At 38.7% G+C, this 16,224-nt stretch overlaps 2 protein-coding genes across 3 annotated transcripts in view; both read left to right on the top strand.

The window, feature by feature from the left end:
• The window catches only part of gp9 (glycoprotein IX (platelet)), a 158,444-nt gene that overhangs the window by 107,064 nt on the left and 35,156 nt on the right, over nucleotides 1–16,224 (top strand). The gene's annotated exons all lie outside the window — the stretch shown is intronic.
• iqsec1a (IQ motif and Sec7 domain ArfGEF 1a) overlaps nucleotides 1–16,224 on the top strand; it is a 53,482-nt gene that overhangs the window by 15,954 nt on the left and 21,304 nt on the right. Inside the window, exon 1 of one of the 2 annotated variants that reach the window (XM_056261203.1) lies at nucleotides 11,008–11,181. The exons of the other annotated variant lie outside the window; for it this stretch is intronic. Within the exon in view, the coding sequence (XP_056117178.1) occupies nucleotides 11,117–11,181 (65 nt within the window). The 5' untranslated portion in view covers nucleotides 11,008–11,116. Of the gene's footprint in view, nucleotides 1–11,007; nucleotides 11,182–16,224 lie in introns of those variants that run through there. 2 annotated transcript variants of the gene reach the window in all.

The following is a 16,224-nucleotide window of genomic DNA, read 5'->3' as shown; positions in this document are numbered from 1 at the left end:
GATCTTTGTATTTCTCTCAGACTATTGAAAACAATCAAGAAAACCCAAAACATTTATTTAAAACTATAAACAAACTCCTTCAAGTTAAATCTGTTACTACTATGCCTGTTTCTCAGCCGCTGTGTAACTCTTTTCTTCATTTCTTCAATTAAAAAAATTATAGTGTTCGTAAACAAATCTCTGTCTCATCTGTTTCTACTCTTACATTCCATTGTCCACCTGGGTACACTGGTACTTTTCTAACTAACTTTCCTCTTCTTGATACTGAAACTCTTAAAAGGGAGGTATCAAGCATGAAAGCTTCCACTTGCTTGCTTGATCCTCTTCCCACATGCTTATTTAAATCTTGCTTTGATGTCCTGTGCCCGGTTGTTCTCAGTATTATGAACGACTCTTTGCAGTCTGGGGTTGTTCCATCAGCATTAAAGATTGCTGCGGTAACTCCAGTACCAAAAAAAGAGAATGTTGCCCTGGATGATTTTAATAATTATCGTCCTATTTCAAACCTTCAGTTTTTTGCAAAAATACTCGAGCGTATTGTTGCCACTCATTTATGTAACTATCTCACAATTAATAACCTCCTTGAACCACTTCAGTCAGGATTCCGTAAATTTCATAGTACTGAGACGGCTCTGGTTAAAGTCACCAATGATCTGTTGATGGCTTCTGACTCTGGTGCAACATCTATTCTCATTCTTTTAGATTTAAGAGCCGCCTTTGACACTGTTGATCACAGTCTAATGCTTACACGTCTTGAGAGAGTGTCTGGTGTGTCGGGGACAGTTTTGAAGTGGTTTCGGTCCTACTTTGCTTACCGTTCCCAGTTCATCTCAATGGGTGACCATAGGTCCGAGATTAGCTCTGTTCTCAGTGGTGTTCCCCAGGGGTCAGTTCTGGGCCCTTTACTTTTTAACATATATCTATCACCACTTGGCTATCTCTTGAGATCGCTCGGCCTCCATTATCATTTGTATGCCGACGATACACAGATCTATATACATTCAAAACCAGATGAGCGCTCCGACGTTGATTTTCTTTCTGGTTGTATTACTGAAATAAAAACCTGGATGAGTAATAATTTCCTGTGTTTGAACAGTGATAAAACTGAAGTTATGCTCATTGGTTCTCGTCACCAAACTTCAAAAGTTGGTTCTCTGTCTTTGACTCTTGATGGCTCTGTTTTGTGTATCCAGAGTAAAATGAGGAACCTTGGAGTTATTTTTGATGCTAATCTTTCATTTGATTCTTTCATTCAGAGTACTGTTAAAACATCTTTTTTCCATCTTCGAAACACCGCTAGATTGCGGCCAATGTTAACTTTTCCTGTAGCTGAAAAGCTGATAAATTCCTTCGTCGTCTCTCGGATTGACTATTGTAACGCCCTTTTAGCTGGAGTTTCTAAATCTTCTCTACACAAGCTTCAACATGTACAAAATTCTGCTGCTAGGATCTTAACTGGGTCCAGAATATGCAACCATATCACTCCGGTTTTTGAAATCCTTACATTGGCTCCCAGTTAGGTTCCGTGTCGATTTTAAGATTATGATGCTCACTTACAAATCTTTGCACGGTCCGGCTCCAAATTATCTAGCTGAACTGTTACACCTCTACACTCCGAATCGCAGATTGCGCTCCTCACAATTGAGCATGCTGGTTGTTCTTAAAACTCGCTTAAAGTCTATGGGTGACAGGGATTTTTCCTTCTATGCACCTGTCCTTTGGAATTCTCTGCCTCTTGAACTTAGGGAAGCCCAGTCTTATGCCATATTTAAAGGTCAACTTAAGACATACTTTTTTAAACTTGCATTCACTTGTTGATGTGTTTGTTTTTTGTGATGTGATGTGTTTGCTTTTAACAATTGTCCATTGTATGTATAGCGCTTTGAGAAGCTGCTTTTAAAGGCGATTTATAAAATAAAGGTTTTTATTATTATTATATTTAACGGAGTCCTATTATGCTTTTTCACTTTTTTTTTCAACTTTAGTTAGTGTGTTATGTTGCTGTTTGAGCATAAAAAAGATTTGCAAGGTTGCAAAGCTCAAAGTCCACTCCAAAAGGAGATATTTTATTTAACAGATACCACTTTCTAAGAACTACAACGAATGGCTCGTTTGGACTACAGCGCGATATTTCTGGATCTTATGAAGTCACAATGTTACTCATTTAAATAATCCTGCCCACGGAAAACGCAAAAAAACGGGACGAGGCGAGGCCTGGTTGAGCTGCATTAGAGAAGACAGTGTTGTCGCTATGTCAAAGAGACACTGTTTTTCCACAACATTTCCAAAACTATTTTTGGTAACACTTTACTTGAAGGGGTGTGCATAAGACTGACATGACACATGTCATGAATATGAAGGAGGGTTTATGCATGTTTATGACAACTGTCATTGAGTGTCATTCGCTCAATTATGACATTTTTAATGCAAATATGACATTGTTTGAGATGTCTTGGTAATGACACCTTGACATAAACCAATACATCATAACCTGTCAGTGTCTTTGTCATGACAACTTGATATTACTAAGACAACACAACCTGTCATAAATATGTCACAAACATGACATAGCAGATTAATTATCTAACTTAAGAAACCACTTAGCTTTATGGGTTAACATTACATTAAACAGTCAGGTGGTTGGTTTTGACATTGGCTGTCATGAGGCCATTATAACATTTTAATGACAAATTAAATTTGTACCACTGTAGTTGAGGTCAAGAAACATATTCATGACACAGTTATAACGGCCTCATGACAGCCAATGTCAAAACCAACCACATGACAGTTTAATGTAATGTTAATCCATAAAGCTAAGTGGTTTCTTAAGTTTGATCATTATTCTGCTATGTCATGTTTATGACATTTTATGTTGTCTTGGTAATGTCAAGTTGTCACATCTCAAACAATGTCATATTTGCATTCAAAATGTCATAATTGAGTGAATAACACTTAATGACAGTTGTCATAAACATGCATAAAACCTCCTTCATATTCATGACAGTGATATTTTAAACACTGTTCCTGAATATTATAACCCCAATGTCTGTCTGTGCGCTGCACATTTTACGGAGAACAGCTTCCAGAAACTAAGAGCAATGCAGCTACGCACAAAAGCTTCTCCTGAAATGGATCATTTTCCATTTTGTCGAGACAATCTGATGTTTGTGAATCACAACTTGAAAGTATGTCTAATTATTTCTAGTTGTGTTTTCTCTTAACAGTTCCAACTATAAGTTGTATGTAGTTGCTATGATAAAGAAGGGCAAAGCTTTGCCTCCGCTAGCCTGCTAACTAACATTACAGTATTGATGTAGTGTTTACTGGAGCTTTTTTAAGCTCTTGCTTAAAAGACGGTTCACCACCCTTTAGGAAAATGATCCATGATTCTGTGATCGATTACTGTTTGTATTATCTTAGTTTTCCGGCAAGTATGATCATGGTGTATAACTTTGTTTCTAAATGTATAAGAAAATGACCAAAACCATATCACTCTGAAACGTCCTCTGAAATCCATGGTTGCAAAGTCCCGGCTTGAAATCCGTTTTGCACGGTCCTTAATATTTACACCTGAGCAGATGAAACTCTGAAGGGGCGGGACAATTCCCAAACGCGCTAACCGGTGCCAATCACAATACACTGGGCCAGTTAACCAATCACAGCACATTTCGTATTTCAGAAGGAGGGGCTTCATAGAAACAGGAACTAAACCTCGCATTCGAGACAGACTGTGGAGAGTGCTGTAATTATATAAAATATGTGAAAAATAATGTGGTTTTTTAACAATCATGCATGAAAGTATATTCTAGTACACCGCAAAAAGTAAGTCAAGACTTCAACCCTTAAATTAAATAGCACAGTGAATATTTAGAGCTGCTCCAGCAGGTTAGTAATATGCTCCTCATTTTACTTTCTTTGCTATTGACATATCTGATCGAATTTATTTATTATTTATAGTATTTCATATGAGCCATAAAAGCCTGATGTATTAAATATGATTATTAGATTTGTTTTATATAATTTGTCTAAAGGTTTAATAAACGGTTCCTTTTAAAAAATATAGTGTTTTTCCGAGTACTTTTTCATATGTCAAGTTTACAGGGTTAAGTGTCTTGGATGAAAGTTTCTCTGGGATTGAACCAGCAGCTTTATTACACTGCACCACTGTTGTTCAGTGCTGGACACTAGAGCTCAAATGTGAGATTGTTGCTCCATCTACCCCATCTACTGGTACAAAAACTCTTATATAAGCTGCTGATGACCAGTGGAAGTGTTGGGTGTTCGGTCAGAGAGGAAATGTGATATTCTCATGAATGATTCAGTGTCATCTCTCCTACAGGATGAACCTAATCAAAACCAGTCTTCCTTATGTAAATCCTGAGGAAAAGCCCAGAAGCTCAAAACATTGGCATCAAGTCCAGCATGACAGCAGAAGAGATCTCTGAGATAAGCTTGTGTCTGTCAGTTCTTATAGACCGGCGCAGCACTGATTAAAAGTGCTGGGAAAAACTTTGTAATACATGTTTTGATCATAATAATTCATATGAATTCAATGATCATAATATTTGTTTTCATAATCATAATTCTATTCATTCTGGTTTCATAAGCCTCAACCTCGCCATATAAAGGAATTATTAACTGTAACCTACAACTACTATAAGTGTACTATAATACTATAACTACTATCCGTACCTGGATACATACAGTACAGTCCCAAGCAGAAGATGAGCGGTGCAGTGTATAAGGGTTTGGGTAACTTCTTCAAGAGGACTGGGGAACGACTGGGATTGGGACTAAACCCTGCTGACAGTGACTCCTGCATGTCAAGTGCTAAAAGTTCATTAAGATTTTTATTTATGTATTTATTTATTTTTGGTAACACTTTACAATAAGGTTCATTAGTTAACATTAGTTAACTACTTTAGTTAACATGAACTAAGAATGAACAATACTTCTACAGCATTTATTAATCTTAGTTTGTTAATTTCAACATTTACTAATACATTATTAAAATCAAATGTTGTGTTTGTTAACATTAGTTCATGCACAGTTAACTAACATGAACAAACAATGAACAGTTAAAGGATTAGTTCACTTTTTAAAAAACTTTTGCTAATAAATTAACTCACCCCCATGTCATCCAAGATGTCCATGTCTTTCTTTCTTCAGTCGAAAAGAAATTAATGTTTTTGATGAAAACATTCCAGGATTTTTCTCCATATAATGGACTTCAATGGTAGCCAAACGGTTCAAGGTCTAAATGACCGTTTCAGTTCAGCTTCAAAGGGCTTTAAACGACACCAGACGATGAATAAGGGTCTTATCTAGAGAAACGATCTGTCATTTCAAAAATAAATAAAAAAGTTAAAGTTTTATAGGCACAAATGCTCGCCTTGCGAACTCTCCTGTTCGAACTCGTTCATCAAAATGAACGAATCTTTTTTCGAGTCATTGAATCGTTCATCAAAATGAATGAATCTTTTTTCGAGGCATTGACTCGAAAAAAGATTCGTTCATTTTGATGAACGAGTTCGAACAGGAGAGTTCGCAAGGCGAGCATTTGTGCCTATAAAACTTTAACTTTTTTATTTATTTTTGAAATGACCGATCGTTTCGCTAGATAAGACCCTTATTCATCGTCTGGTGTCATTTAAAGCCCTTTGAAGCTGAACTGAAACGGTCATTTAGACCTTGAACCGTTTGGTGCCCAGCAAAGTGCATTATATGGAAAAAAATCCTGGAATGTTTTCATCAAAAATATTAATTTCTTTTCGACTGAAGAAAGAAAGACATGGACATCTTGGATGACATGGGGGTGAGTAAATTATCAGCAAAAGTTTTTTTAAAAGTGAACTAATCCTTTAAGAACCTTATTGTAAAGTGTTACCATTTTTTTTAATTGGAAATAAATTAATACTTTTATTCAGAAGGAATGTTACAAAGATTTCTATTTGAAATAAATGCTTTCTATTAATAAAAAAAATACAATCTATCACAATTTCAACAAAAATATGAAGCAGCACAACTGTTTTCAACATTGATAATAATAATAATGAATGTTTTTGAGCATCAGATCCTCATATTAATGATGCTGAAAATCACAGGAATAAATTACACTTTACTATATATTCACAGAAAACGGCTGTTTTACATTGTAATATTTCACATTATTACTGTTTTTACTGTATTTTTTTGCAGCCTTGATGGGCAGAATAGACTTCTTTCAAAAAACAGTAAAATCTTACCGACCCCAAACATTTGAACGCTCGTGTTTATATTTTAACTCAGCTTTACACCTGTCAGGTTTGTTCTGTTATATGGACTCTTATTTTGACATTCTGTTCTGTTTCCTTTAGTTCCTTTTCCCCTGCTCTGTGTAGCTTCGGTTTCCGTGGTTACTGATTATGTTCTCATTTGTTTCTATTAGTTTCACCTGTGTCTGGTTTAGATTCCCTTGTTCTACCCCTGTATTTATAGCCCAGTGTTTCAGTTGTTCATGGTCAGTTCTCTGCTAAATTTACACTGTGGCCTCCAAAAAAGTATTTGTAAACTTAGGCCACATTAGATATCGAATATCAAACAGACAAGATGTTGATTTGACTCAACCGCTCCAGACAGGAAGAGATCGTTTGTTAAGAGCTGACAGCAGAGTAAAATGTGCTTTACTGGCTGACATTTGTGAAACCAGTGTTTTCATATTTACAGAGGATTTACATCAATCCCAGCTTGGATTGGATTGGCTATTGCTATATCAGATAAAACTGCAGCATTAAATGGAGTTTGTGACATCTGACTGTCAAGTCAAGTCAAGGCACCTTCATTATATAGCACTTTTTACACTACAGATTGTTTCAAAGCAGCTTCACGGTGATAACAGGAAGATAATGCAACAAAGTTTGTTTCTGCTGTACAGTAGATCTAGAATAAAATAATGTCATTTCAAATACAATAAAGATTTTATTTTATTTTTTCACTAGGGTTCACCTGCCCATCCAGGCCTAACGAATGGATTTACAGGAAGGGCTCCCCATTTAGTCACCCTCATGCCTTTAAACCTATACATGATTTTTCTTTTTTCATGCCAAATAAGTGATATAGTGGAATATCCAGGAATATTTTTTTCCGTAGAGTGAAAGTGAATTGGAATTGGAGCTGTTAAGCTAAAATTATTCCACGTCCAATAACTGATCCACTTCCCTGAAGTTCCCTCTCTTGGGTTGACATTGACTGTGTTTCTCCTGAATCCATGAGTCTTGCTATTCCAGCTGATTACTACAATACAACGCTGTCAAAACTCTGGTGTTGTTTTTAGTTAACTGTTAGTCAAAAAGGGTAGAGGTCAAACGTTCTGCAGGAATGCACACGAACATAGTGACAGTCTGTCGTGTTTCTGTTTCGTTTTCAAGGACTTTGTTTTTGTTTTTGTCTTTTCCTGCATTATTGGCCGGCTCCTATAGTCAGTCACCTTCATTTATACAGCGCTTTTAACAATATGGATTGTTTCAAAGCAGCTTTACAGTGATAATAGGAAATTAAAGTAACAGTGTTTTGGCTTTACAGCAGCTCTAGAATAAAGTTATTGTCCGCATAGGGGCCGCTTACACGACACCGTTTTAACTGGAAACTTTTAAAGTGTTCTGGCTGTTCATTTGCACAACAGTTTTTCTCGAGAATGCAAAATTTGAAATAGATTCCAAGGTGCAAATTTTGACAAATTTTGAAAACGTTATCTCCTTGTAAACTTCAAAAAACGTGAATCTGTGAAAACGGTGATGGCGTGCACATGCACACCACGTGTTTAGTCTATAGACCCCTTTTCAGTTAGTAAACATTGCGATGTTTTTTTTGTGGGCGGAGCTTAGGTGGCGGCAGAACTATTCCCCTGGCTAACGTCAGTTAGCAAGTTTTGTTAGCTTGTTTTTTTAACAATGACTGGAGAAAAATCCGATTTTATCTTAATGTGTAAGGTCACTCACTGTCCAGTTAATGTTACCTCCGGTTGAGTGGCCTGACATTTACACCTACCTGATAGAGAAGCCGAGCGAAAAGAGAAACTGAGGGCATATAAATCTTTAGATGCCGATAACTATGTGCTGAATGGTCATGTACACGACTTGTGTGGTACGATCCGCAGTTCTGCCAAGTCAGCGCCAAGGCCAGAAGACAACCATGTAAAGAGTGACATTAGATTACAAATTTTAAAGATGTGAATATTTTCTAGAAATAAAAATCCCAGATGCAGCAAATTAATTTTTTAACTTTATGTATTTTCTTTCTTACCAGGTTCTTCAAAAAATGTAGTAACAATCAATCACATCAATGTATATTCGATCACAGATGATTCACAAATAATCACAATAGTTTAGAAAACATTATGCGATAAAATTTCAAATTGGGCATCAATTCATTGAGAGCATATGGCGTAATTTAGATACATTTGTAAGATGGAAGAATGCGGTTTTACAGATACTAGAAACATGACTTTCAAATGAGAGATTGGTATCAAAGAGCACACACACACACACCCAGGTTCCTAACCGACGACGAAGACTTAACAGAGCAGCCATCAAGTGTTAGACAGTATTCTAGGTTATTACGTGTGGAAGTTTTTGGTCCAATCATTAGAAACTCTGTTTTTTCACAATTAAGTAGTAGGAAATTACTAGTCATCCAGTTTTTTTATATCAGCTATGCATTCCGTTAATTTTGTGAATTGGTAAGTTTCGTTAGGTTTTGAAGAAATATACAGCTGAGTATCATCAGCATAACAGTGAAAACTAATGCCATGTTCCCTAATGATATCTCCCAAGGGTAGCATGTACAGAGTGAACAGCAACGGTCCTAGTACTGAGCCTTGTGGTACGCCATACTGAACTTGTGATCGATAAAACATCTCTTCATTTACTGCTACAAACTGATAACGGTCAGATAAGTATGATTTAAACCATGCTAATGCAATTCCACTAATGCCAACATAGTTTTCTAGTCTATTTAAAAGAAGGTTGTGGTCAATGGTATCAAATGCAGCACTAAGATCGAGTAACACTAATAGAGAGATACAACCACAATTGGATGATAAGAGCAAATCATTTGTGACTCTAATGAGCACAAAAAGTTTTCTCGTTGCTTCATAACATTAAGGTTGAACCACTGTAGTCACATGGACCATTTTAACATGATTTACTACCTTTCTGGGCCTTGAAAATTGCAATAACCTCAGAAAGCTCTCGGATTTCATCAAAAATATCGTCTTATGGGTTTGGAACGACATTAATAACAGAATTTTCATTTTTGGGTGAACTAACCCTTAACATAGTTGTTGTAAATAAATATAGCCTACATTTTCTCAACTTTATCCAACTTGCACACATAACAGGTCTGCTTTCAGGAAAAGCGCTTTAGAATCAGAAAAATTGAACGATATTGGTTTCCGCTTTTTCAGGGGTGCTGTTGCTTTTCAACACCCTTTTTCTCTTTTCACATTTTCTGGTCAGTTCTTGTTACACCATAACTCTTTGAGATGACTTCAGGCTGGATAATGAGAAGCGGTCGTGGAGGGGCTGGTGGGAGTTAGTCACCGAAGGCTTGTGCTTTGAGTTGAAGCAGATGTTTTATGGAGGGCCAGTTGGAGTTCCCGGATCTGACATCAACCTGTCGGACAGACTCCTTCTGTGAATAACAGCCAGTCAAACCTCCAGTGTGCAACTCATCTTAGTGAGATGGTCATGAAGTGGACACATTCAAGATCTGCTGTTGAATCACACTGTGTCCTTTTGAAGCTTGCTGTACGCATGGCTGGGATTGGGAAGTTTGCTGTGGGAGACGACGCTTGCAGAACTTGACTGTGACGTCTGGAGGAGGGACAGTGAAACAGTTGACACATCAGTTGTCAGTGTCATTCTTTCTTTGTAGCTGTTGACTAATGGATGTTTGTAACGCTTCACATGTCTTCTCTGAACTTGTCACGTGTTCCCTTCTTGTGCAATGCGAGGTTTGAAGTTTAAGATGCAGCAAAGCAAAGGAAGCAGTCATCTTCTCCACAGGGAGGGAACCGTCCCGCTTGTAATGAGAGGACGCGGTCACCTTCATCCAGCAGTCATTGCTGTCCTTGTACAGGAACAGTTGGCCATCTGGTAGTTATTTTCTCTTTGTCCTGTCACCTCAGATGGCATTATTCAGAGCGGCCAGTGTCAGTCCTGCTGCTCACGCCGTCCTCCTCTGCAGTTTCATATAAATTTCATATTTGAAATCACCAATGAAATCTGACAACTGCCTCGTAAATGTTGTTTCTTATGCGTTAAAAAAAGATCATTTTTCAGACGCAGCCGCAGTAACACAATGACTTTACCAATCGGCAGATGGCTCTTTTATTCAGAAGGCGGGGCTTATTCGGCCATGTTGTGTGTTGCACTTTCTCCCATTCATAGTAATATGAGTGAACTGTGTTTCTATATCTAAAGTCTTTGGTGATGCACTGATCTGTTCGGTGAAGCGGTGCTTTATCATAAATAAAACATGGCTATTGACCAATCAGCATCAAGGACTTTTAAGTTTTATAAATTCCCATATAAACTCAAAGAGAGGTCACTCAAGCAAGGTCAAAGAATACTCAACCTCTTTTTCTCAAAAAAACCATGCCGCATGTTTTATAATACTGAGAAAGAGTGTGCATGTGTGTTTCACATGAATCATAAACACTTGATCGTCAGAGAAGAGCAGCAAACGCTGGAGAGTTTGAACAGGACAATCTCTCTCTCTCTCTCTCTCTCTCTCGCTCTCTCTCTCTGAAAGGCTCTATTAATAGAGGTGCTTCCACATTTTCCCACTTGCATTCCTCTGCCGCCCGTGCAGAAGTCAGTGTTCGTTCCTTCCCGCCTTCTCTCTGCTTCTTTCAGAAGTACAGCCTCTTACATGTAAAGCAGGGTTTGTGTTTCGACAGCTACTGGCCTCAGATCTGCTGGTGGAGTTCCTCCGGGTCTCTGAGAGAGAGAGAGAGAGAGAGAGAGAGAGAGACCGCAGTCGTGGGTCAGTCTCTGAGCACTAGAGCTGCTGTCGTGCGTTCGGATCCAGTGATGGTTGAGTTCGGCTCTTTGTGGACACGCATTCTTCCGCAGACATGTGGTGTTTGCAGTGCAACTCAGAGAAAACACAGTCTCTGCTTGAACTGGAGCTGGACAGCTGGTAAGACTGGACTATAATAGTGTGTGTGGGAAAGTTGAGGTCTGAACTAGTATTTAAGCAATGCAGTTTGAAAATAAGTATGCATTTATTAAAACTGTATGGCACTAAAGTCCAGATTATTTGTTTATGCTGGAGTATTCAGTGAAGTGGCCATTCTCAAGTCCCTGGATTCAGAAAAGCAGTGGAATATGCAGTAATGTGTGTGTTAAACGCTGTACCTACAGAAGCACACACACGATGTTGACCTGGTTTCACTGGGTCTCTCTGGTCTCTGTAGCACTGGTCTACTTGCTCTATATTTATGAGATGATCACATGAATGGAGGTGTTTTTAGCCCATCCAGCGGAGAGATCCAGTGTTACATGACAGTCCCTCTCGAACACAAGAGAAGAGACCGTGTGAAACTGAACATATATGGGTTATTTATTAGTCAGCGATGTCCTCAGCTGAAGGTAGACGTCTTACTGGAGGTTTTCGTGCAGAGGAGCACTTTAAAAGCTCATGTTATGGTTTATTCATAATGTCCACTGTTGTTGTGGAAGAGGTCTCTGTTAGATATTGGAAGCTTCATTGCGTAAGGATTTTCACATTAAAGTTGCTGTTTGTTTTCTAACTTTAGTGGAGTTTGCCTGTTTTTGTCCTGTGGTGATGGACACCGGGGCCTGAGCTTTGAGTTGTTGTGTAGTGTTGTGTAGTACATGTCACATGTGCTGAGCCAGATAACAGAGAGATCAGCAGGGACCGGCTGCTTCCTCTGCTGGAGGACACACACACACACACACACACACCTCATTTCCTCTGCCAGCGGTCAGCAAACCCTTTAACTCGGGACAGTCTCTCTAACAGTGCTGGTTATCTGATGTCTGTGTGATTCTTTTGAGTGCCAGAGATTGTATCATCCAGTAATTCAGTGATCAACTGCAAGAGGTCTTATATTTATACAGTAGAGGCTTCAGAGTATTACAGCTTTTAAGTTGCACCCGTAAACTAATTCTGCTAGAGATTTTTTACTTTTCAAAATCACCCTTGCACTGACTTTAAGCAACCAGTGTCGAGCAGATCCGTCCGTTCACACACAACAGAGCTCATCACAACACAGCTGCGGATGGACATGTTCTTACTAACGTCTGACAACAAACAGTGTCACGGTCAGCCTCTGCGTTCACATGGACCCAATAATCAGACTAGTAGCACAGTGGGAATAATAGACTCGCATGTAACCAGAATGAGTTGGCCAAATCCGATTGTAAGGGGTGGTTTAAACCTTCTCTAATCCGATCGAGAGGATGTGTAAACACTCGATCGCATTGAAAACTGGAACTGCGCATGTGCAATGAAGTAGACATGACGTAATGACGTACTGTCCCGTCATTTTAAAAGTCTGTGAAGAGGAGCAGGACAGCATCCCTGTAGTCCTCCTCGTTTCGGACTCCTATCCAGACACCTCGCTTTGGGTCCGGGAAGGGTCTTTTTCTACTACTTGATAAATATAAGCAGCACAGCTCTTCATGTGCTCTTCGTCTCTAATCAGGGCCTGAAAGAGATAATAAGTGCTCTTTGAAACAGAAAAGAAGCAGTATAGAAGAGTGGTTATTGTGCGAGTATTTGTGCAGTGTGATCATTTATCAGCGTTCATGTTACACTACAATGAATTCATGAATCCAGTCTGAATGAAACAAAAGGTATGCATGTAAACGTAGCTATAGTTGGGTTACAACACTATGGTACATAATCATACACACAAACACAGATTCAGTGTTTCTCAAAATGAATAAAATCTGCCAAAGGCAAACTCAGAATATTACGCAAACGTGCAGTAGTTAAATATGTTAAATAACACAAATATACTTTGTTTTTAATCTCACTTTATTAACCAATGTCTTTGCTGCTGACCTTCGATAATCCAAGTCCACCATATGAATCACGAAAACGTCTTTTTTTGTTTTATTGCTGAAGTAAGAGTGTTGCATTTCTTCTCCTGTGGTCCAGAAAGACAGCAGCTGAAGGGTTGTGTAACTGCGCCCTCTGCTGTGCAGGAGTGAATCTGCATCCTTCAGCCTGAGGATTATTCAGGTCACTTCTGGTGTGAAAGGGTTTTTACATTTGACAAAATACAACTTTTTTAAAACAAACAAACAAACAAACAAACAAACAAACAAACAAACAAACCAACAAACAAACAAACAAACCCAGCCCAGGTGAAAGAAAGTACTGCAAAAGTAACATAGTGCATTACTTTCCATAAAAAGTAACTAAGCAACGCAGTTAGTGTATTTTTTTAGGGAGTAATGCAATATTGTAATGTATTACTTTTAAAAGTAACTTTCCCCCACACTGATCACAATTATTTATTTTTTCTTTCTTTAAATAACAAATCAATTTGCATTTATTCTAGTTATCTTATTCACTTGACTTTTAAATGTGGCTTTGTGGCTAAAGTATCCAGATAGTTTTGGGGCCTTTGTATGTGTTATATGTGATGTTGTGTTTGGCTGGTTCATTCTTAAGCCGTCTACAGTAAAACTACAAATGGGTCTCTGGTCTGCGGCGTGGTGCCGGCACATATGGAAATCCACTTGAGACAACCGGCATGCACACACACACACACACACACACGAATGAAATCTGCTCTTCATTAACGTGATGGACTCCCAAAACTCCCAAAGATTTTTCCTGCCCTTTTCTCATCCACCTTTACACTTGGAATGCAGGAATCCTGCTATTCGTCAGACACCCAGCGGGGATGTTTTGACAGACACCATGTCGTCCTGCACTCTCTCTCTCTCACACACACACACACACACACACACACACACACACACACACACACACACACACACACACACACACACACACACACACACACACACACACACATAAACATCACAGAAAACTTTCTGCATTTTTACATTTAAAAAAACATAACTTAGTGTGATTAACCAAAACTGGCTGTCCTTGTGGGGACATTTGGTCCCCATAAAGAAGGGTTTACCAGGTACACACAGACACACATGTTTATCACAGTTTATTACATTCAGTCTGAATGCTCATGTGAGACTCAAAAAGAACATTTCCTTGAATGAACTATTGACAAAAACAAAACAAAAAATGCCAAATTCTGGATCTAGTGTTTATGGTGGCCACTCTTGATTTACTCTAAGAAACTCAGTTCAGACTGTGGGGCTTTTGTCTGTATACTGTAATGAAAACCTGAAGAGGAAATGATGTCATCTCACACTGTTCTTCATTTTCCCCTCAATCATACAACAGCTGTTCCTTTTTACTGTGGCCTGTGACGGGGAAATGACTTTACTACAAGAGTCATTCACTCTATAGCACACACACAGACACTCAAGCGTGCGCTCTCCGCACAAACGCTTGGATATGCCCCTAATAATAGCCACATTTGTGTTAACATTAGAGCGAGTGGACTTGTAAAGTTGCTGCTACTTACATGTTGAAGTGATGAGCCATATTTGAGGTCGAAAAACAATAGGCGAATTTTTGGATTTCCTGCCGTTAACAATCTGTCAGTCACAGCTTTCGTGATTTCACCAGTTTCACCAGATTTCAGGTTTTTTTTCCCTAGGACTAACCAACTAATAAAATCCTAGTCGACCGAGCCTCTTCTAGTCGACTAATGGTGAGTCAGCTATTGGGGGGCAGCCCTATCGCGCACAAAACGTTTTCTCGTCGCTTCATAACATTAAGGTTGAACAACTGTAGTCACATGGACTATTTTAACAGTGTCTTTACTACCTTTTTGGGCATTGAAAGTGTCAATGACATTGCTGTCTATGGAGGGATCGGAAAGTGTCGGATTTCAACAAAATTATCTTCATTTGTGTTCTGAAGATGAACGAAGGTCTTATGGGTTTGGAACGACATGAGGATGAGTAATTAATGACAGAATTTTCATTTTTTGGGTGACCTAACCCTTTAAAATATGATACACATAATGGCCATAGAGTTTCTCCAGCTAATTTTGATACAGATGATCAGAAACTACTTTGAGAAAATGGGACCTGTCCCGCGATCTCGACTCAGATGAGGATAGAGGATAGGCATGTGTAAGCTGGTAAGAGCTGAGTTTGTAGTCAGGGAGTCACGCAGTCATTCCCACTGTGTGCATTAGAGCTCTGCTGTGCAACTTTGTCACGTGTGTCACCAAACATTGAAGCAGCTCTTGTTGAAAATGAATGGCATCCAGTTGCTCCAGAAGCGACAAAAGTTGGTCAACGAATGACAGGGTCTGTGGTCATTTGTGTCATTTAAAACTAAATTTTCCTTAATAATATTTTGGATTCTGCATCTTTATCCTTTACACGTTACAGTCATCTCTAAGTACGATATAAATCATCATCAGTTATGGTTGTTCCTCATCTCACCCTCGCTGATATGACACTGAGTGCTGGCACTTGTGTGTGAACACTAGGTAGACTCGCCACCCGCGCGAGAGGAACGTGGCAGTGTTTGCCAGGACAGATGGTGCGTGAGATTCATCTCTAGAGATATTACGCAAGAACTGTGAATTTCACCATGACTGCATGTACTGTACGTGTTGACATGTATGTAAGTGTGTATTTGTGGACATGCCACTAGTCCTGCTGTCTTGGTCACTGAAATCTTCACCCTGTTTCCTTTTATAATATGCTGACATACATCATAATTAGGAATAAACAATCCTGCACCGTACTTGTATTGACATGGGTTGTATGAGGTATTGGAAAGTGGAGTCTGATAGCCAGCGTTGATATTTCAACACCACCACTATTTACTCACTAATGCTATCTTATAGGATACCAGTGTGTTTATAGAAGCCATTTATTTAGCTTCATTCATTCTGTTAAACATATCAACAAAATATTAAACTGAAGATGTGTAAAAGGCTTGTAATCAAAGATGATTGTAACTTAAAGCTAAAGAAGACTGAAGGTATATTTAGGATGAAGTGCCACTAGTGTGTATTTGATTAGTTAGAACAGCCTAATGTCAGTACTTCACAAAAGCTGTGCATACAGTCCACTGTATTTCACGTGATGG

This window comes from Rhinichthys klamathensis, unplaced genomic scaffold (assembly GCF_029890125.1).
Source record: "Rhinichthys klamathensis goyatoka isolate OS25496 unplaced genomic scaffold, OSU_Roscu_1.1 h1tg000010l_1, whole genome shotgun sequence".
Classification (NCBI taxonomy): Eukaryota; Metazoa; Chordata; class Actinopteri; order Cypriniformes; family Leuciscidae; genus Rhinichthys; species Rhinichthys klamathensis.
Note: the sequence above shows the minus strand (reverse complement) of the source record. Positions and strands in the feature narration are given on the sequence as shown.